The 21,727-nt window shown below is 38.3% G+C and overlaps 1 protein-coding gene across 3 annotated transcripts; it reads left to right on the plus strand.

The window, feature by feature from the left end:
* The first annotated feature begins 2,979 nt into the window (after positions 1-2,979).
* On the plus strand, positions 2,980-21,396 carry LOC139465765 (SWI/SNF-related matrix-associated actin-dependent regulator of chromatin subfamily E member 1-like). Of its 3 annotated transcripts, none has more exons than XM_071247653.1 (16): positions 2,980-3,019; positions 4,791-4,871; positions 5,665-5,708; positions 6,269-6,349; positions 7,645-7,731; positions 12,237-12,368; positions 13,630-13,705; positions 15,765-15,847; positions 16,109-16,166; positions 16,560-16,732; positions 17,393-17,494; positions 18,602-18,853; positions 19,151-19,207; positions 19,682-19,759; positions 19,874-20,027; positions 20,833-21,396. In XM_071247653.1, exons 2-16 carry the CDS (start codon positions 4,823-4,825, stop codon positions 20,976-20,978), a joined length of 1,572 nt encoding a protein of 523 aa, XP_071103754.1. In that variant the 5' UTR covers positions 2,980-3,019; positions 4,791-4,822; the 3' UTR covers positions 20,979-21,396. The 3 variants fall into 3 exon arrangements, with proteins under 3 accessions (XP_071103754.1, XP_071103755.1, XP_071103756.1); XM_071247654.1 differs by having other exon boundaries at positions 15,765-15,835; XM_071247655.1 differs by having other exon boundaries at positions 7,645-7,719.
* Positions 21,397-21,727: the final 331 nt, after the last annotated feature.

The following is a 21,727-nucleotide window of genomic DNA, read 5'->3' on the forward strand; positions in this document are numbered from 1 at the left end:
GATGATGAGCAATTTGGGTGATACCTTTGCAGAATCTGTTTCTGGAAAAAAATAACCTGTCACATATTTAAGCTAGTGAACTTTGAACCCAGCTAGCCCACCTGGCCAGCAATATTTTGGGACTATTTCCCACTCTCCGCCAAGGTCAACTGTTCAGTGGAAATGGATTGTGATGATCACAAAGATGATGCATATATCAAGTCTCTATGCTTTATGCTGGTATGTTGTATTGAAGAATGTTATAATGCTGTAATACATACGCCCATGTGTTATAACGATATGTTGCTTAGAATAGCTGCATCATTGTTCATGCATCGTAAAGCAGTATTTTCAAATGATTTTTCTACGACAGAAAATATACATCAAACACCATTGAAAAATTGTAGATGCTTGTGATTACTGACAAATAGGTTTGGTCACACGTGACAGTGAGCTAAAGTCACACATGTGACAGTCAGCTTTTTAGTCACACGGCTTTTAGTCCTACAGTGAGCATTTAGTCACACGTGACAGTGAGTTTTAAGTCACACGTGACAGTGAGCTTTTAATCACACGTGACAGTGACCTTTAAGTCCTGACAGTGAGCTATTAGTCACACACGTGACAGTGAGTTTTAAGTCACGTGACAGCAAGTTTTAAGTCACACGTGACAGTGAGTTTTAAGTCACACATGACAGTGAATTTTTAGTCACAGGTGTATCAATGAGCAGTTAGTCACACATAGTCATAGATCATTTTCCCAGTGGTAAATGCTTTTATTGGATGACCTTTGTGTTTGTTGTTAATGAGCATGGAATAATATTGCCCTATGATATTGATATTTTACCATTATTATTGATAACAATTGCAGTAGTTTGTCAGTTTGCGTGCATGATGAATAAACATTCCCATGATGACACACAGTGTTTGTGATTCTTGTGTACAGCAGTCGGTGTGGGCCAGTGTATCCAGGACATCTCTGTACACTCGCACACATGTTCAGTCCAAGACAACCGTGGTATACAACTTTCTAAACATTCCTGGAATATTGGGGAATATGTAGCTCCACTGATATTCTGTGGAACATATTGCTCCATGTGGCCTGCACAACATAGGCGCCATACATGGTGTACACAACATAGGCGCCATACATGGTCTACAGAACACTAGGCGCCATACATTGTCAACACAACACTAGGCGCCATACATGGTCAACACAACACTAGGCGCCATACATGGTCAACACAACACTAGGCGCCATACATGGTCAACACAACACTAGGCGCCATACATGGTCAACACAACACTAGGTGCCATACATGGTGTACACAACATCAGGCGCCATACATGGTCTACAGAACATCAGGTGCCAAAGATTGTCTACACAACATCAGACGCCATACCATCTTCCCGAGGCAAGAAAGTAAACTGACTTTAAAAGTCCAGTTTCCACCCTTGCCGAACTAGGCTGGAATTACTGGGCTCGATCGTAGCGCCACCAGTGGCTATTACCAGCTATGTCCCTTCTCAGCCTCTCCTATGGACCAATCAGATTCTACCTCTCCTATCACTTGCGTTTGCTTCACACAAAATGGTGGCGCCCAGTCAGGACGATCTGATCGATAATCAAGATCTATATCGTGATAAAACGGGTCTGGCCACGCGAAATGCATCAAATCACGTGAGCACCTTGATTAAAAACATGAAAAGATTTCGAAAAAATCTGCTGACATCGAGTTGGTGGTGCAAATGCTTTGCAAATCCTGTAATCGACCGAAATCTGCACGACGGTTTACGAACCGGATTTCGATTTCGGTGCGCGATTTTGATTGGACTGTGCACAGACTCGTTAGTCCAGCCAAAATGTAACTCCATAATACCAGCCTAGTTCGGCAAGGGTGGAAACTGGACTTTTATAGTCAGTTAACTCTCTTGCCTCGGGAAGATGACGCCATACATGGTCTACACAACATTATGTATAAATGACAGATGGCCTGCACAACATTTTGTATGACATCATGACATCATGACAGATTTCTTACTATCATACTACATACAGTAATAGGCAATATATCAGGGAAGTATATACACAGGAACAAGTTTGTTCACTGAAGCCTGCCCTTGATATAACTGTTTTACGCAGTATAAGTAAACAATGTAGCAGCTTTGCAGATTTTCCTACTTCAAGGCATACTTAATCACAAATGCTTGTCCAAAATTATATTTGAAAAACGGAAATTAGCATAAAATATATGAGCCTGATTAGGGTGATTGTTCGACAGTGGGCAGTAATTGTTTAATGCAGTCAGAAAAATCAAATTTAAATTATATTTATGCAGTAAATATACCGATCCTATTATTATTTTGTGAGTAGGTTTCATTTCCATTCATCAGAGACCGTATATACCAGTATGTTTGCTAGTGCCAGTATGTGAAACTCTCGCTTATCATTTACGTCAGTGGTTTCTTAATGAGACGTAATACATATAAATTATTATGTAAGTAACAGCTAATGTCCTCAATAAAAAATCAAGCAATATGCTGAAACATAAATTTGAGCCTTTACACAAGTTAAACAACTTTTTGATTATGTTGGTATCATTGATTAAAAATTGAGAAAAATACATTCTGAAATATTATCTTATTAACTGAATAAAAATAATTCTGAAAAGTTGATATTTGTGTTTTCAGTAAAATGCATCATATGGAAAAACAGAGTTTCAGAGCATATACTTAGACTGGCTTAGACTGTAAACTGTGATCGGACCAGTCAAGTGAAGGGAAAAAAGGAGCCCTTGGCGTTCGCGCATGCTCATGTAAAAGCTAGTTACGTGAGACCGTAACATTTTTTGAAAAACAATTAACTGTTTATATCTTTTATGGTAGATATTTTCATATCTAATATGACTGCATTACATGCATACAGTTATACAAATTTTGAATGGCTATATATCATAGTACCAATTAATGTATTCAACTCGCGCGCCGTGGAGAATTCGCGAGAAGTGTCATGGCGTCGTGTTCTTTGTGCGTCTAGACGGTATGTATCCTGGCTGTTTTCCCTGTTCTTTTTGCTCCGTAAATGGTTTTGGTCTTACTCTGTTCGCCACTGTTTCACTACTCAATTGCTAAACTATCTGTCGTGTTTTGCAAGTGATAGCATTGATGGATTCGAAGTAGTGTGCTCGTAAACAAATCACATTTGAAATGCAACAAAGACCGACGAAAAGGTAAAACGTGAAATGACCCGGGATTTTTGTAAGTGTCTAAAATGTAACAGACCCAGACATATCCGCCCAACACACAAAGCCCCAAGAAGTGTCGCTTTTAATTTAGTATCCCGAGTTCAATGGTCTCGGTGTTTCTGTCATGTCCTTTCGCACACGCCATTTTTTTTAACATAAAATTACGCCGTCTCAGAATGGATTATGCCTTTATGGTCAGATATTGATTACAAGGCCTCAGCATGGTCAAAATACATAAAACAGGACAAACGACTCAGGTAGTTAGTGCCAATTTGTGTCCCCAAAAATATAAGCGGGCCCTTACTTGATATTGTAACTAATGGCAGAGACCATATATACTCGGACCCCATGGTACCGCGGCATTCATCGTATCGCGGCATTTGTGATTTCAGATAGTTCACGCGGGACACGCCTCTTAGCGGCTGTATATTAATGCAAATCAGTAACCACGAAGTGCTCACTTCGTAAACAATTTCAATTTCCTCGGAATGTTCCGTCTGCTGTAAGTAAGGAGTTATTAATCAGTTGATACATATTTCTGGCATCTGTTGTAATATTGCCTTACCCCCATCTATCAATGGCCAACGATATAACCCGCAGTTCCCCAAGTTAACTTTCTCTATCGACCTGAACTAGATCATCTGCATATTCATGGCGACTAATGAGGTAACGGAAGTTACGTAGTCCGCACATTTTTTCCCGCTCTGTGCCCAGAATCTATTGGGAGATCATAAGGGCCATAATGCCAAACTTAGAAATACGTTCTTCACTAATAACCAAAAGATAAATACATACTTTGGGCATACTAGGAGTGCTTTTTATATATTTATTGTTGACTTTTAACATTTTTCCATTTTGTGACAAATTATTGTCATCCAATTTTTTTTAAACAATCTTAAAATATCATTTCTGATATTTTGATGTTGACTTATAAAAATATTTTTCTCTTACTTTTCGGTAAATATGCATTGAATACCTATTGCTGATAACACATTTAGAATTTTACTTGTGCTGTCTTTGCACTTGTCTGGACAAATCACTGATGTCTGGCATGATCATACCAAGTGGTTGGTAGAATTATGTCCTCTTTTTGTCCAATTCGGACCTCCATACACAACTTTTCTCTGTACCGCGATACGATGGAGTTCTCTCCCTTGTCAAACAGAGCGCGAGGCCCGGCTTTTACTCGGAGCTACTGATGTAAATAATGAACTTTTATCAGTAAAATATGCATTGTTTGATAACATGAATGATATCTGATACAGAGAACACGAATAAACATAAAGGTTAGTGAGTGCATTTTGTTCCATTTAGCGTACATGACAAGTACCCGCGATACCCCGAGGTTGCAGGCTAATAGATATTATTATATGGTCTCTGCTAATGGTTTATAGTATACTGCTCTTCTTTTATGTCACAGCCACCGGTCTGACTGAAGTCCGATGTTGGTTTTTCATTGGCCTTCACAAGAGTGAAAGTTATTTCGTATCCGTAGATCATTAATAACTCTGTAATTTGAAGTTTTGAACTGTTTCTTGTATTTATATATTTCTCTTCACTTTTCAGATATGAGACGCATGTAGCCAGCAGATAATAATATGGCATTGCCGAACTATCGCCAGGTTGCACAGTCCTCTCCAGCAGTTCGTAAGTATCTTGTTTAAATGTCCTTTTTTTGTGTTCCATCCTTGGTACCAGAATAAAATGTGAATAATAGTTAATACAAACTGTGGAATGATACAATAGAATGATCAGTGTTTAGAACTCATGCAAGTAAGAACAAAACTTATGATAGTCAAAACAGATCTATTATCATCAATGATTTAAGTAAGTCTTTGTTCATGCTGTTATCATACAAAATTTAAACAACTTTCTTGAACATGATGAAGAAGGAATAAAGAAGACCTTTGGATGTTTGATGATGTGTTGTAAACACATGGAACACAACAATCTCCTTGCTGATTGAAAACTAAATAAGAGAGAGAGAGAGTGTTATTATTTGGTTAATTTGACATACCGTATTCAACGTAAAGGCGTTCAGGGCACTCTCAAAATTAGAAAAAGGGGGCTCTTATTAGAATATGGTTTTGGTAAGAAGAAATACAGAGATGAAAGATTGTTAATATTGTGGTTTAGGCTGACAGCCTAACATGATTCAAAAGAAAAGTCTGTGCGTATTATATACGACAGATATATTTTCCAAAATTTACATGCCCATAATTAATGGTGTATATAACATATGAATGCATATTATGCATGAATAAATAAGTCTCCTACACATATATCAATTGGAAGGGGTGCTAATTGGGATTGTTCGTTAGCCGATATATCAGTAAATATGGCCGTGGGCGCTTGTTACGTCGAATACGGTATTTGGCAGAAAAGTTTGTAACAATGTTTGGACTATCTAAACTATAACTCCTAAGTTAACTTTCTCCAGAGAGAGGACGGTCAGCACCTGGCACACCATCAGCTTCAGAGAAGGTAGGTCTTTTACAGTGTTTTTGATAATATTCCATCAAATTCTGATGGGCCTATCCCAATACATGTTACGACTAAAGATTAATCCCCTGGGGATCCTGGTTATAAGGACCCCGTGTATTACAGGTGGTCACAATCACATACAGCTACTAGCTGACTGGGGGACTGTGTGTCCTCCAATCAGTGTTCGAAATTAAGCATGAAAATCAAGGGATTCTTTTCATTGTTCTTGTGTTAATAGTTACAGATTTGGGGATCTGTAGATTGATATAATATAGCAGCACACCTCAAGGACCCCAGGACCCCACTTAATTTTGAACACTGCCAAAAGTCACTTCTTTTAAAGAAATACGTGACAATAGCTTTACAGACAGATTTATAGCATCTTGTATATAATGATTAGCTCAAAAATACCTGAAGACAACAATATGAAATCAGTGACATCATCAAAGGCATCATTTGCAATTTATTTATTCACCCTTATTACCAAGATTTCAAAGTTGGGTCAGTCTGTATGTTGTATTTCAAATGATTTTTCAATTTTATTTGTGTTTCACCTCCAGGGCTCTGGTGGTAGCCCGTTTATCCAGACCAGTCATGGACATCCCGGCTTTAATCCTACGAAGGTTGGGAAATCGGCCCCTGTGAGTATTACTATTCGAACTATCATCACAATCATAATACTGACAGGGCTTTTAGACATGTATACAGATACTGGCAAAGTATCCATATGCTAATTAATGTAAAGTGTTTGACCTGTGTTTGGTGCTTATTGAAGGTAGTAATTGATAATTTTTAAACTTACCCTATCTCACACTATGCATTTCTTCCTTCTTCTTTTGATCCTTATGTGGAAATATGCTAGAACAATGTTTCCAGCTTCTAAAAACATTTTGTCCGATCATATCCCAGCATCACCATGTCACCACCCAAACAAATGTGTCATGCACTGTAATCCCACGTTGATGCTGGGATAGTGTGAGATAGGATAAGTATATAAATATACAATTTCATGTAAATTTTACAATGTTTGAGAGTAGATGGCAGTAAATGCAATACAACATATGAAATATGTAAAATATATAAATTGAAAACAACTATTAGAAGTAGCTTCTTGTTGAAACTATAATAAAACAATCTCGTTAAAATCAGATCTTAGTTCTTGTTACCACTAAATGAAGATATGAGGACATCCCATTACGGGTCACTTCAGATATCCTTTTATCCGAACTGCCTCCATGGTCTAGTGGTACAACGTCTGCCCGGAGAGCGGAAGGTCCGGGGTTTGATCCCCAGCCGCGTCATACCAAAAGACGTTAAGAGATGGTACTTGTTGTTGCCCTGTCTGGCGCTCGGTATAAGGGGCTAAAACCAGGACTGGTCGGCTCAGAGTCAGTATACTGTGTCTGAGTGGGGTATTCATGTTAAACTGTGGCATGGTATCTCAGTGAGCTAGCACCTCACAAAGGTTTACAAGGGTATTCCAAGCCTGTTACAGACTGTAGGCCTGATACCATCAGAATAATCATCTATATTGTGCTTCAGGGGATAAACATTTGAAAGTACTGCCAAACAATCTTGATCATCTGTTAGACATTCATAATTTTTCATTTTTTCAGTTTTCAAATTTTGAATCAAGAACTTTGTCTAAATATTTTTCAAAACATAGTCTGGAATGGAATTTGCCATTTTGATGTATTGCTGGAAAGCTGCTTTCTGATCGACTAATGTTGACTTCTTGTTAGTCATTTCATTGGTCAGTAAAAGTTTGCAAAAAGTCGTTCTGACGTGATCTGTAATTGTGTCCTGAGATCTTTGTTTAGCGTTAGCAAGCACTTAAGATGTGATTTAAATGAGATTGAGAATAAAGACAATTGCAATTCTATTGTATGACATTCTTCAGTCTTGAAAGTACATGGTACCATTCTGTATATTTCAGAGTGACCCTAGGGTGCCGAAACCTCCCAAACCCCCAGACAAGCCTCTCATGCCTTACATGAGATATAGCCGTAAGGTGAGTAGGAAGGTGAGACAAAAACGCGAAAGCGACATTTTTATTTTCGGTTATGTTCATCGCTTCACCGTAGTCCTAGCGGCCGTGCTCAGAAGTTGATTAACAGCTAATACCTGGAGAGGACGGCCTCGGCCTAGAGTACTTGCCGCTGCATGTGTTCCGTTCAACTGTGTTTTGCATGACTGTTTGTACATGCGTTCCTCCATCTCGCATGAGGCCAGGCAATAGGATAAACTATGCAAATCTTGCAATCTCTTCTACAGATGACTTTAGAAGTGTTTTTGTGTCCAATCTCAACTTTCTCATTCAGATGACTTGCTTTGAACATGTTAAACATAATCTAATTATAGAAATACCCCTTCAAAATGACTGCTATGTTGTAAGATGTACAGATGTTGATTCTGTTTTGAGTGGGATGATATTGCCTGGTCTAGAGTTGGAGGAACCGCATCTTGTTACTTGTGTCACAGTTAGTATTAAACCTTGTTGTAGTTAGTTGATGCTAATACTGGTTGTATAGGCTCTGTTACTTTATGCAATGCATGTAATTTAAGGGTGCAAACCATATATAAAAAGACACTGCTAGATTGAACTCTGAATGCCAGTGTTTATGATCTGCTAGCAGTTGCATTCTACTGGCCTAGTTGTCTAGTAGCTGACCCAAGCCAATCACAGATGTAACATATTGCAAATTGTGAGCTGTCAAATTGAAAAGTGTGTTTGAAATAGAACATTTTGATCAAAGGCCAGTATATCTTGGCATAGTTGCAATTTTTATTGTGTTTCCAGTTTTGCTCCCTTAATATTGATGTCCGTGTTAGAGATGTTAGATGCTGGATCATGTTACTGTGTTTGGTATTAATCATACTCACATTGAAATGCCCTGTCAGGATGTTTATTATGAAAAGATATTTTTTCAACATTGTGTCTTCTTAAGCAATTTCATTGATCGTTAATGTGTTCATTAATGTTTAGATCCTTCCAAAGGAGCATCCTGGCAAGATTATGGTGACATAATTATACAGCCTGAAACTTTAAACAATCAAATATTTATGTTGAACTCCTTTAAAATGGTTATATTTGATCACATCTTCATATTGCCTGAGATACAAGGATTATCAAGCTGTATGATTCATGTTCACCATCAAACTGTAGTTGAATCATATTGTTGAATTAGGAAAGTTTTTGTGTCATTGATATGTGATCTGTTCATTTGATTTTTTGTTCACCTTGACGTTGTCAGAGTGGGTTTATTTGAACATGTTATTTGTGTTTTATCAGCTGGATAACATGCTTCTCGCAGATTGACAGTAAATTGAGTAATCAGTACTAAAAAGTTGAGGACAGATTGTTATCAACACATAAAATATATTACAATTATAAGTGAAGATAATACTCCACGGTTATGTACCCTATATTATGAAGCAGCAGGCCTTTAATTCTGAATCATGAAAGTTCTAGAAACAGACAGGGGGCACAGGTGGCCTGTGTAGTGTTGCGTTCCTTGGGCACGCCAGAAACCTATGATTGTGGGTTCGAATCCTGGTTCGCCCCGATCATGTTTCTAGGTTTGTCAGCACCATACCCGTGCTTGTGTGTTTCACCAAAGTGGTAAACGTCTGAGACCTGCATCATTTCGGGCTTTCCTCCCACATTAAGCTGACACGCCGTGATATAACATGAATACTGTTAAAAGCGGCGTTAAATCCAACTCACTCACTCACTCCATCATTATCTCTGGACATGGGGCTGTTGGGTAAGCCCGGTGGTTGAATCGTTTGCTTGTCACACCAAAAGCCCAGGTGTAATTCCCCACATGGGTGCAATGTGTGGAGGCCTTTCCTCTTGTCTCCCACTGTGGTTTAGCGGTAATATTGCTAAAAGTGACAGAAAACCATACTGACTCTGATGAACTGGTTGACAAATTACTGATTAAGTTATATCACAAGTTTGCTGGGATATTCTGTCACAAATCCTAGGATATGAAAGGCTTTTCTAGTGATTTCACTTCAATAGTTCAGATCAGTGATTGTGCATAAAGTCTGTAGATACATCTTCTTGAAGTAATTATTGCCATTGTGGTCAACAAGCCGTACATAATTATTATTAATACAGCATAAACAGTGACCGCGATAGAAACTAACAGTTTTTGCCCACTAGTCCTGATAATGATAACATATAGCAAAACCTTTAAAAATGGCAAATTTCTGCTAGTCCTTTTGATACCTTTACTATTGGGCAGTTTAAGAAGGACTTATATGCCAATTTCTAACACTGAGTGATGTAATGGTTTTGATGAACATTTGAGCTACAGGCCTTTTTAGGAACAACATTATGATCACAAAGTAAAATTTCAACTTGATCTAAATGATTTTGTATTGAGATATAACAATGCTATCTTATTTCACTTTATGGAAAATCAATTCATTACCTTTTGCTCATGTGACCAGCCATGAGATAAGGAGCTTGTGAGTGAAAAACCACATTTTGACTTTTCATTAGATTTTACAACTACATCATCTTCGGAACTTGATGAAGGTTTCAAACTTTGCGTGATGTGTCTAGATATCACACAGGTTGCAAGCACACATATTGAAGTGTTTATCCTGTGTGAAATGGCCCTCCCACCCCTTAAACATGTTTAGGTCATCTTCCACCTGCATCACCGTCGTCATGATATGGCTGAAATACTGCCGATGTGACGTTAAATGTTACTCACTCACTCCACCTGCATTATTCCTCTGAAGTCTGGAGTTACCTGCCCCTGGAATGTAATGTCCCGAAAACAGGCATGTTGTTTGGAGTGGATAGTTCAGCAGAATGAAATTGAAATATGTTGTTTTCTGCTTAGTCATGTATAACTATGATAATGCATACAATTGTAAGTGTGGCACTTGGACAAATGAGTAAATAAAATATGAATATGTGTCCAAAAATATTACTTTAAGAACAGGTTTACATAATCAGGATTGAAAAGAAAAATCCCTGGATGAACAAGATTGTATTGATTAGTATTGTAAGTTACCTATGCTGTGATGAATGGCTATGGTTGATCCCTAGTTCTACAGGCAGGATCTATAGGGACAGTGTGGGTATATCCCTCTGTATGGGTAGAGGGTGGACCTAGTCACTGGTCTTCATTCAGCTCCAGGGGCGGTCGGGTAGCCTAGTGGTTAAAGTGTTTGCTTGTCATGTTGAAGACCTGGGTTCGAGTCCCGACATGGGTACAATGTGTGAAGCCCATTTCTGGTGTCCCCCTGCCGTGATATTGCTGGAATATTGGTGAAAATGGCGTAAAACCATACTCACTTATTCACTCATTCAGCTCCAGGGTTCCATAGTTACATTAGTCTGAGACTAGAAAGGTTAAAAAAGAACGGATGACATTTTCTTGTGGACTTCCACTTTCATTGGGTGGATGGTAACTCTCTAGCAGATCATTTTTGAGAATTGGTGAATATGAGAATTAGTTCTAACCCTAAGGGGGCAGAGGGGTAGCATAGTGGTTAAAGTGTTCACTTGTCACTCCGAAGACCTGGGTTTGATTCCCCACATTGGTACAATGTATGAAGCCTTTTCTCTCTCTTCTCTCCCGCCCCCAAAAATCCCCCCCCTTGCCGTGATATTGCTGGTATATTGCTAACCTTGAGTCCCAATTCAAAATCTAGACACCTCACTAGAAACTAGAAACCACTTCATTTCTGGAAATATACAAGTCAAAGTAAGTTAAGGACCACCCAAATATTTCTTATTATGTGACATGAAAGAATCGTGTGGTCCCTAATTTCTTTTGAATAGTATAATTTGTAGGGTATAGACCAAGATTCTGACAAATTTATATACTATTTAGAAACAAAATACAGGTGAAATAAGATAGCAATGTCATGATAAAGTTTCATCCATTGATGTAAATTTCCTATTTAGTATGATTGTATTTAACTGTGAATTTGTACATTACATATTTAGTATTATCCAAAGTAGGTAATGAATTAGGTAATCATATACTAGTTATGATTACCTAAATATAACCATGCTTACATGTGCTTGCTGTCATATTCAGAATGTATATCATAACATTATGCTCATCCAATCATGTATTTTACATTGTCAGCATAAACCATTTCACAAGACAAGTGTGCAGCAAAAAGCATCACCTTCCACACAGCCAATTAATCTCACTGATAATTTCCATTAATGTGTATTTGTCCTAAAACAGGAATTGGTAACGCCTGTTCTGTAGTATTTCATCACGGAGCATGTTTGTAAATGAGTGTTTTGGACATGCACTGCTTAAGAAATTATTACTTTTAGTAGCTCCATTTATTCTTTATTTGCGAATGAATTTTCATATGTTTTGAGCTTGCTCAATATTTTCAACATGTCGTATGATAATGGAAGCTTAAAGTTTTCCGTGATGCAAGTTGTTGGTGTACGTGGGCTGAGGTGTGGCGTATGTGTCGACATGCGGGCCAGGGTTTCCAGATGGAGTAAGTCATGCCGTAGTTGACCTATTGCAGGTATGGGAACAAGTAAAGGCCTCCAACCCAGACCTCAAACTATGGGAAATCGGCAAGATTATTGGACAGATGTGGAGAGACTTGAGTGATGTCCAGAAACAAGAATACATGGACGAATATGAAACTGAAAAGGTAGTCAATAGGTTTCTACAAGAAATGTAGAAATAAAATTTGAAAAATAGGGTTTTCCCTGATATTAGTCATCCTTAACTGCCAAAATCATCATTTTAGGTTGTCATTTGTACTGGAAAAGATGTAAGGTGTCATTAAATATTAGGTCAAGGAGCTACTTTATGTCATATTAGACTAAAAGTGCCGATAATTTTGTAAGCAAGGCTGTACATCATCTCATAATTTGAGGTCACGTGTCTGAACAGAGGAGGCATGTGAAGCTTGGATTGACAATTTTTGATTTCAGGCAAAAGAATGTCATTGCTATGATTTATAGCAGTTGAGGTGTTCTGGAAATGGGTTTATACTTCTAGTGAGAAAAGAGCATTGTTTTTTATACATCTTTTTACAAAGTGTGGCAGTTAGATATGTTAGGGAGGGGTGGACTACTGCTGTGGGTGAAATGGGGTGGATTTGGGTCAATTCTACTGGAACAGCACAGTTTTATCAGATCCTGTTGACATTGCAATTTTGAAATTTCTTTTTCAAAATGTAAGCTTTTTTAAGCAAGTGTGAATACAGGGTCTATCTGCCATTTACTATGAACATGTTCTCACATGATCCTCAATATTTATTACAATTCGGAGCAAAAAACGAGAGCAGTTTGGGAAAGACTTTTTTAATATTTTATTTGGATTTTGCATGTGGTTATGATGGTTTCTCAAGGAGATACAAGGGAACTAAAGTTTACTTTGTTGCAAAAATGGGTTTATGTATTTGTCTCTTCCCATGCATTATGTATGAACCACCACTTAATTCCTGCAAATTCTGGCCTACGTGGTGATGGCTTATTTTGATACAGTAAACTTGTTTGTCACTCCAGGCTTCAGCTGCAACAAATATGTCTCTATGTTTTCCTTTGTGTAGCCTTCAACTATGATATGCCTTGCCTACACAAATTGTTTGGCAGTCCTGTGCAGTACAGTTTTCAATGTCTGGGGAAAACCCTATGTATGTTTTAGCTTTTGTTTAATGATAGTGGCTATTTTGTTTTGTTTGGAGTAATGCTTTGGTTAAAAGTAATCAAATCAGTGTTCACACTGTTACAGAGAGATAATTGTATTTTGATGATTAGAACTCAAGCATTTGTTAGCTTTGGTAATCAAGTTTAATTTCCAGTTAAGGGGAAGTCTCCACGAATGAGCTGATTAAGTAAATTGGGTGGCTGGGGTTCCTGGTTTTCAGATGGTGGATGTGATGAGGATGATTTTATCCATTGCAGGTTACGTACAATGAGGCAATGAAGTCCTACCACAACTCCCCTGCCTACCAGGCATGGGTAGCAGCTAAGGGAAAAGGTGAATCTTCCTTCCTTCCATGCATGCTGAATCACTGGACAATAAGGAAACTGAGCAATAATAATAATAATAATAATAATAATAATAATAATAATAATAATAATAATAGTGCATGCTCAAAGCTTTTCATTATTATCCCGGTTAATAGATCAGTGTGAACTAGATTTTCATTCTCAACTCCCAGGGGAGTAACAAACTGGGCTGCCTGTGAGGCACTTGAAGGTTAATTCATATCCTTCCTGGTACCCATTCACTGTTGGGTGAACAGAGGCATGTATTGATCAAAGTCACTTGCCATAGCAGACCTCACATGTGCTTCAGTGTTGGGCAGGACCGAAGGCCTAGACACTCTCAGAAGTCAAGCTGCCGAATATTACATTACGTCTATTTATAATATTCACCAATACTACAGCTGTGTCATTGATCTTGTTGGAATTGTCCTCAGTACCTCATGCTGGTTGAAAGAGCTGGTTGGCGATTGGGTTGTCAGACTCCACCGATCACATGGATCATGCTGTGTTTTTTCAGTGACTGGTTTGGTTGATCCAGACTCAGTTATTAAGCACGGACTGCAGCATTGAACATTTACTTCCTCCCTTTGTCAGGGGGCACAGGTGGCCCAGTCGTCTAAGGCGATGCGATTCGCTGTGCAGAGTTGCGTCCCTTGGGCACACAAGAAACTTATGATTGTGGGTTCGAATCCCGGGTTCGCCTCGATTATGTTTCTAGGTTTGTCAGCACCATACCCGTGCTCGTGGGTTTCACTGAAGTGGTAAACGTCTGTGACCTGCATCACTTTGGGCTTTCCTCCCACATTAAGCTGACACACCGTGATATGACTGGAATACTGTTAAAAGCAGCGTTAAACTCAACTCACTCACTCCTCCCTTTGTCTTTGAGGTCTGTGAAGTAGTTGAGTGTGGTCCAGACAAGATGTGGATGATAGGGATACTCTGTACCACACCTGTAGGGACTCCCAGTTACAATTTGGTCCCCAGCAACTTACGTTGTATGTGAGACACAGCAATGGATGGGGTGGTCAGGCTGTGACCTGGTTGATGTGTGTCATCTTACCCTTAAGAAGTGAATCATTTCTCTTAAGATCAATCACTGGATTGGCTACTCCATATGTTATTATTTACAGTCCATCATAATTTTGCTAGAAATATTACTTAGTGAATTGTAAAATGCTATTTTCAAAACCTATTTATGGCCATTACTTGGCTGTGTTTGTTCAATATGTTATAATATTTGGTATTTATTTAGTTTTAGCAGATGTTCCATTTCTTGTCAATAATTTAATTTGTAATTCTCTCCAAAGGCATTTTTGAAAATCTTCTCCCATGATATTGCCAGCATGAGGTAGCTGAACTTCCTAGCATATGTGTTTGTTAGGATGACATCATATTTTTTTCAAATTATAAGATTTTAGGGTCAGTTTTTAGTCCCCAGTATTTATGCAGTCCGTTGTGTGTCCATCTGTGCAAGATGTTGTTTCTGGACCAGATCTTGAAAACCGTACAATATTTCTTCACCAAACTTGGTACATAGATAAGTCCAGTGGGGAACTGGTGCCTTTTGATAGTTTGGGATTTTTGAAGTTTTGACAACAATTTTGACTTCGGCTGAAAATGGCAGTAATGCTCATTTCTGGAGCATATCTTGAAAACCATACAATGTTTCTTCACCAAACTTTGTACATTGATAGACCTAATGGTGAACTGGTGCCTTTTGATGGTTGGGGGTTTAAACAAAATAACAAATTCATGTTTCCATAGCAACGACTTTGACTTAGACTGAAAATGGCAGTAGGGCTCGTTTCTGGAGCAGATCTTCAAAACTGTACAATATTTCTTCACCAATCTCAAAAATAGGTCTACTTGTTAACTGGTGCCTTTTGGTTTGCGTTTTTTATAATAAATGTGTTTTCAGTTTCCATGGCAACAATTTCATGTATTTGTTCACAGACTTTGTCCTCTTGTCAATCATTGGAATAGTATCCAGTCCTGTGTAGATGCATTAACGTTCAAGTGTTAGGAAGCTGTCATGTATGTTTCAGCCACCGAAGCCGCTGCTCTGGAAGAGGAGGAATCGCGGGCCGAGAGAGCCACTGCTAGCTCTCGGCAGTCGGTAAGAGTAATGGTCTCTGCTTTATTTTTTTATTCTAACAATTACAACATAAATTTAATAGAGGCAAATTCATTTAAGTGGATTGAAGTTTTCTTTCTGTTAAATGCCAAGTTTTATTCATTTTTATGAAGTAATTGATTCTGGTAACTTGCTGCGTGTGATTATTATTTTTTCTATTAACATAACTTGCTCATTGACATGCAGTCAAGAAGAAGTCACATGACTAGAGGATCATCTTAGAGAGTTGGAGTTCAATATGTGTTATTCTTTCAGAATTCTAAGAACGTGGACATGCCGAGAATCAGCATTCAGCCTGCAGAAGATGAAGATGGTGTGTATAAAGACTCAAAACACTGACTGACTCTCCTTCTGACATACATCGTCAATTCTGACATTGTGCTTTGTTGAAGGGACAACCTACATGCAGCAGCAAAAATGAATTCTTGGTCACTTGTACTCAAAATGCTTTTGATAAATATTTTTCAAGATGTTATTTTGTATACCATAATTATTTTGATCTGTCTGTAGGGAAAGTGATGTTTTTTTAGTTTGAAATTTAATTGGTTGTACTATGTTATTCTGTTATTAGATACTGCATTGTCTTGATTATATACCTTATAACATAGATTACAATGAATTGGTGTGGTGTCTGTATGGTTGCATGTGCTATCTGAGTTACAGTTTAACCTTATTTTGAGTTAGATTGTGTAAACTTCCTTTCCAGACTTGGATGATGGTTTCTCGGTGAAGCATATAGCTCATGCTCGTTATCAGCGCAATCATCGGCTCATCAATGAGATATTCAGTGATAGTGTGGTGCCTGATGTTCGGACAGTGGTCACTACAGGCAGAATGAGTGTGCTCAAGAGGCAGGTCCAGTCTCTCACAATGCATCAGGTAGGCTCTCAGAACTATTTGGGGAACGGAAATGTCCCCAGTATGTCACGGTTGTTGAAACAGGCAACTTGCTGCTATCCTGTGATAGTGCTGTAATACTGCTGACTGCAACATGAACCAAGAGTTGTTCCCTCCCTCCCAATGTAGCCACTCACTCACTCCCTCCTCGCTCAAGTCACTCACTCACTCACTCACTCACTCACTCACTCACTCACTCACTCACTCACTCACTCACTCACTCACTCAGAATAGTCATGAGTCTTGTCATGTTTCATGAATCATTTGTTACTGAAACTGCAGTTGAGGCAAAATTGCAGCAGATAAGTAGTAAGGATTTGACAAGGCTTTATAGTGAGTTAGTTAGTGAGTATGGATTTACACTGCTTGGCGAGGGACACCAGAAGTAGGCCTCTCATACTGTACTCATATGGGGGAATCGAACCCAGACCTGCAGCCTGACGAGTGAACGCTTTAACCACTAGGCTTCCCCAATGGATTTTTAGATATTAGTAACTAAAATGATTCTTTGGTTCCTTGTGTGACTTGTGTGATTGTGTTTCATACTCTGGTGGCTTGGATTTCTGCTCATGCTATCAACCACTGGATTATTTAATTGCTATTGGAATATTGATGACTGAAATGGAATTTTTTGTGTTCCAGAAAAAACTTGAATCAGAGTTACAACAGATAGAAGAGAAACATGAAGCCAAGAAAAGGAGATTCTGTGAGTCCAGTGAAGGCTTCCATGAAGAGCTCAAAAAGGTTGGTACTGGTCAATATTTTTCCACAAGACTTGCCTGACATATCATACAGATCCTGAGGTGATGCCTATTGTGGATTTTTTTTGCGTTTTTATTTTTCTCAATTTCCATGGAAAGATTTTGGATGTAGTCTCAAAAGGTGGTGGTGGATTTCGTTTCCGGTGCACAATTTGAAAACCATGAAAGACTTTTCATTCAAAGTTGGTACATGTATTAACCAAGGGCTGAAGTGATACCATTTTTTTATTTAGGAATTTTTCAAAATTTGAGTTTCCCCTGGTTCTATGGAAACACTTAAGACTTAGTGAAACGGAGGTAGGTGGTCGTCAACGGAGCACAACTGAAATAAAATATTCAAGATTTTTTATCCAAACTTGGTACATGTATTAATCAGGAAGTGGTGCCTTTTGCTATTTAAAAAAAAATATTTTGTCCTGTTTCCATGGTCACAAGTTTGACTTTGACTGTGTTCATAGTGGTGTGTTTGTCCAACCATATCTCTAAAATTAATAGGTATTCTTTCATGACGCTTTACACAAAGACCAGGTTGTCAAATGGTGCCTTTTGCTACTTTGGGCTGTTTAGAATTCATAATTTTTCCGTTTCCATGGCAACAAGATTGACTTTGTCTGACATTTTGGTATTTTGGTAACTGACATAGAAATACAAAGTTCCAAATCCCAATTTCCATGGTATCGTTTTGATAGCTGAATAACTACTCTTGTATACGGACAGACAGATTAGATAGAAATTCTCTCATCAAGTTTTCTTTCGAATTTATATCAGGGCTAGGGCATTTGTCTTCTTCTTGTGACTTTTGGCACGGACCTATGGTTATACAAGTCTGTGCTTTTGGTTAATTGCTTCAGATACATTTCAATTACTTTCGAATATGATTTGAACTGTTTACGTGTGGCTTTGACATGTTGACAAGATTAAGATGAAAATAGCCTGGGCAGGGTCATGTAGTATTTCAGTCTGCCATGATAAGCCAATGATCATGACGATGGTCTTTGTTTTGGCTAGCATCTATTGCAATGATGTTGAAAGCTGTGTTGTAGTAGAAAGGTGCTGATGCTGACTGTAAGGTGATGCTTATGTTTTGTAGTTATGTGAGAACAAGCCCCAGGTGACTGAAGACATGTTCAATGGAATGATATCGAAGGCACGAGAGGACATGCGTCAACGGCATCAACAACTCATTCAGCAACAGGAAGAAGAGAAGAAGAAGCAGCAGCTGCGTGATGAAGAGAAAAAGAAGAAGGAGGAAGAAGACAGAAAGAAAGAAGAAGAAGAGAGGGAGAAATCTCAAGAGGAGCAGATGGACGTTGATCAGGCTGTGAAAGAGGCTGCACCACAGGTCATCCATCCATCCATCCATCCATCCATCCATTCATTCATTCATTCATTCATTCATTCATTCATTCATTCATTCATTCATTCATTCATTCATTCATTCATTCTATTCCATTTAATTATTTATCTATTTGTAAATTGATATAACTGAAATATAGTTGAATTCATTTATTTAATTATCATGTTCATTCATTTATTTATTTATATATTGTTTGTAAAATTTATATAACTGAAATTTAATGGTTGTGAGTGTAATATATTTTTTAGTTTCATTATCTTGGACCATGTGATTATTTTACAGCCGACAGTTAATGGCACGGACATGAAACCAAAAGAAAATGGAATGGACACAACCCTTGTATGTATAACAACAAGCCTTTCACACAAATTACAGGATTAGATTCATACTAGCATGTCCTGCATAGGTTATCCCATAACATGTTGTGGTCATCATAGTTAAATTACCTAATATATTGAGAATTTCACCCAGGTGTCTTTTAATATCAAATATACAACTAAAACAAAGAGGCATGACAAATTAATTATCATAATATGAAAGAATCGGTTGGTTCTTAGCTTTTTTTAGTAATTATGTATCAATACAAGTCAATAAAAGTTAAAAGCTTTTAAAAGTTTAATGACGAGTTTTTGATATACCATATTCGGTGTAATAGGCCCCCATGGCGCTTTCTTTCCACATTAAGATGACACTTAACTGAAAATACTGTAAAAAGCGGTGACTCCAGATGGTGACAGTGACTGTTTCAGATTTAAGATGGTGACAGTGACTCTGTTTCAAACTCCAGATGGTGACAGTGACTTTATGTTTCAGACTCCAGATGGTGACAGTAACTCCATGGATGTAGAGGAAGCTAAACCCGCAGATGCCACCAACACCGAGACGAACAAGGTAGGTTCTTGTGTGTACACTGTGTGTACACTGTCAAAGTTCCATTATCATAATCGTGGTAAAAATTGGTGCTAGGGAAGTGATTCTATATCTTCACATTAACTGTTATTCCAGGTACCAGTTGAGCCAGACAGCACAGTTCCTAGTCAATCAGCTGCTCCAGTATCACCAGCTGCAGCAGCAGCAGCAGAAGCTGTGGAGTCGGAAACACCAGCAACAACAGGGCCCACTGAGGTGCAAGACACAACCCTTGCCACTGACTCTACAGGTAAGATAGCACTCCAGGGGAGGAGGTTTGGGGCAATCTCTAAGGTGAATCTGTAAATATAGAGAGAATCGGTGAAACCCTGTAAGTTTAAACTTTGTTAGTAGGTTAAAATCTAACGGTGTCTTCACAGTGTAATAAATATGTAATATATTGTGAGTATAATGACACATACCATGTTACGGCAATGATGATGTGTATTCTATCCATAATGTTGAGTCTGCCTGGAGAGTGGAAGGTCGGTGCTTCGATCCTGGGCCACGTCATACTTAAAGATGGTATTTGCTGTACCTCCATTGCACTGGGCATTACACTAGGCATTAAAAAGAGGGGCGGTCGGGTAGCCTAGTGGTTAAAGCGTTCGTTCGTCACGTTGAAGAACCGGGGTCGATTCCCGACGTAGGTACAAAGTGGGAAGCTCATTTCTGGTGTCCCCCGCCATGATATTGCTTGAATGTTGCTAAAAGCAGCGTAAAACCATACTCACTCACTCACTCGCTCATTAAAAGGATGACAAGAACAGGTTATCTCAGTCAGTTTAATGTGTCTGAGTGGGATATCCATGTTAAGATGAGGCATGATATCTCACTAGGCTAGCACTATAAAACCAGCATTAGTCCAGTCTAGTATAAGTAATAACTATTATGACACAGTGCATGTTATGATAATCTGGATGTATATCAATAATTGTGAAAGCTTGTGAAATAAATGTAACTGTTCTACACATATATTTTTATTGATTCGTTCTTGAAGCATTCGGAAAATAAATTGTGTAATGTTCCTCATGCAAGTGATTCTTCATTTTCAGATAAGCCTGAAGAACCATCCGATTCTTCTCAGCCGCCCACAAGCTCAGAACAAGATCAAAAGGAGGCATCTGAGCCACCAGTTAAGGAGACGGAAATGGCGAAAGAAGCTGTGCCGGAAGAAGAAAAAACTTCCATGCAGCTATGACCTGCAACTTAGAATCTAATTTCAATGAAGTAATCTGTTACCATTAATTAATTTTGTTGTTGTGCTGAAACAGTATTCTTTGGTACATATTTCTTGGAAGAAAACGTTTTGGGATTGGGTATAAAACTAAGGTAGAATTATGAATGTTTGAAGTAAAAATCATGTTTATAGGCATACTGTTTTAATTTCGAAATGAGTATTGAGCGGTTGAAAAGACTGTTCCAGTCTTATTTATTAAGAAAGTTTTGGGTCTGAATGTAATTGACTATGTTAAAATTGACCTGTTTGTCCTAGTTTTATCCATGTTATCTGAGGGCGTATTTTCATGCCGTTGTGATGACGGTCGTTTTATTGTCTGCATTTTCATACCATTTATATCACGTCATATATCATGCTAGAATAAAGTGTACGCAAACTAGGTCATGCTTGTTATTTGTATTATATTTACATGTCAGTGAATATGTTTGATGTTAAAACAGTGATTGTGGAGGAGAAAATACAGGGAATGAACGTGTCCACAAAATCATGAAGAGTTAAGGTTTGTAGGAACATGTGTATGTGAAGGAGATGGATTCTGGAAATACTCTGTAAAAGTGGTCAGCAAAGTTTCTCAGCATATTTAAATCATCTAAACTGCTGTACTAAAGGAAGTATGCATATTCCTGTAGAGCAAGTTAAGCATACATACAATTAATTACATACGCTCATGTCACCTCTCTTTATGAGGAAAGGGGCGGTTGGGTAGCCTA

The sequence above is a fragment of the Haliotis cracherodii genome, unplaced genomic scaffold (genome assembly GCF_022045235.1).
Source record: "Haliotis cracherodii isolate W230 unplaced genomic scaffold, xgHalCrac1.p SCAF_18, whole genome shotgun sequence".
Lineage (NCBI taxonomy): Eukaryota > Metazoa > Mollusca > Gastropoda > Lepetellida > Haliotidae > Haliotis > Haliotis cracherodii.

Bases quoted from the DNA above. Each gene is read 5' to 3' on its own strand.
- LOC139465765 (XM_071247653.1), top strand. From the start codon at position 4,823: ATGGCATTGCCGAACTATCGCCAGGTTGCACAGTCCTCTCCAGCAGTT. The intron at 6,350-7,644 runs GTGAGTATTACT...TGTATATTTCAG, and splicing joins AGGTTGGGAAATCGGCCCCT to AGTGACCCTAGGGTGCCGAA. The intron at 18,854-19,150 runs GTCATCCATCCA...ATTATTTTACAG, and splicing joins TGAAAGAGGCTGCACCACAG to CCGACAGTTAATGGCACGGA.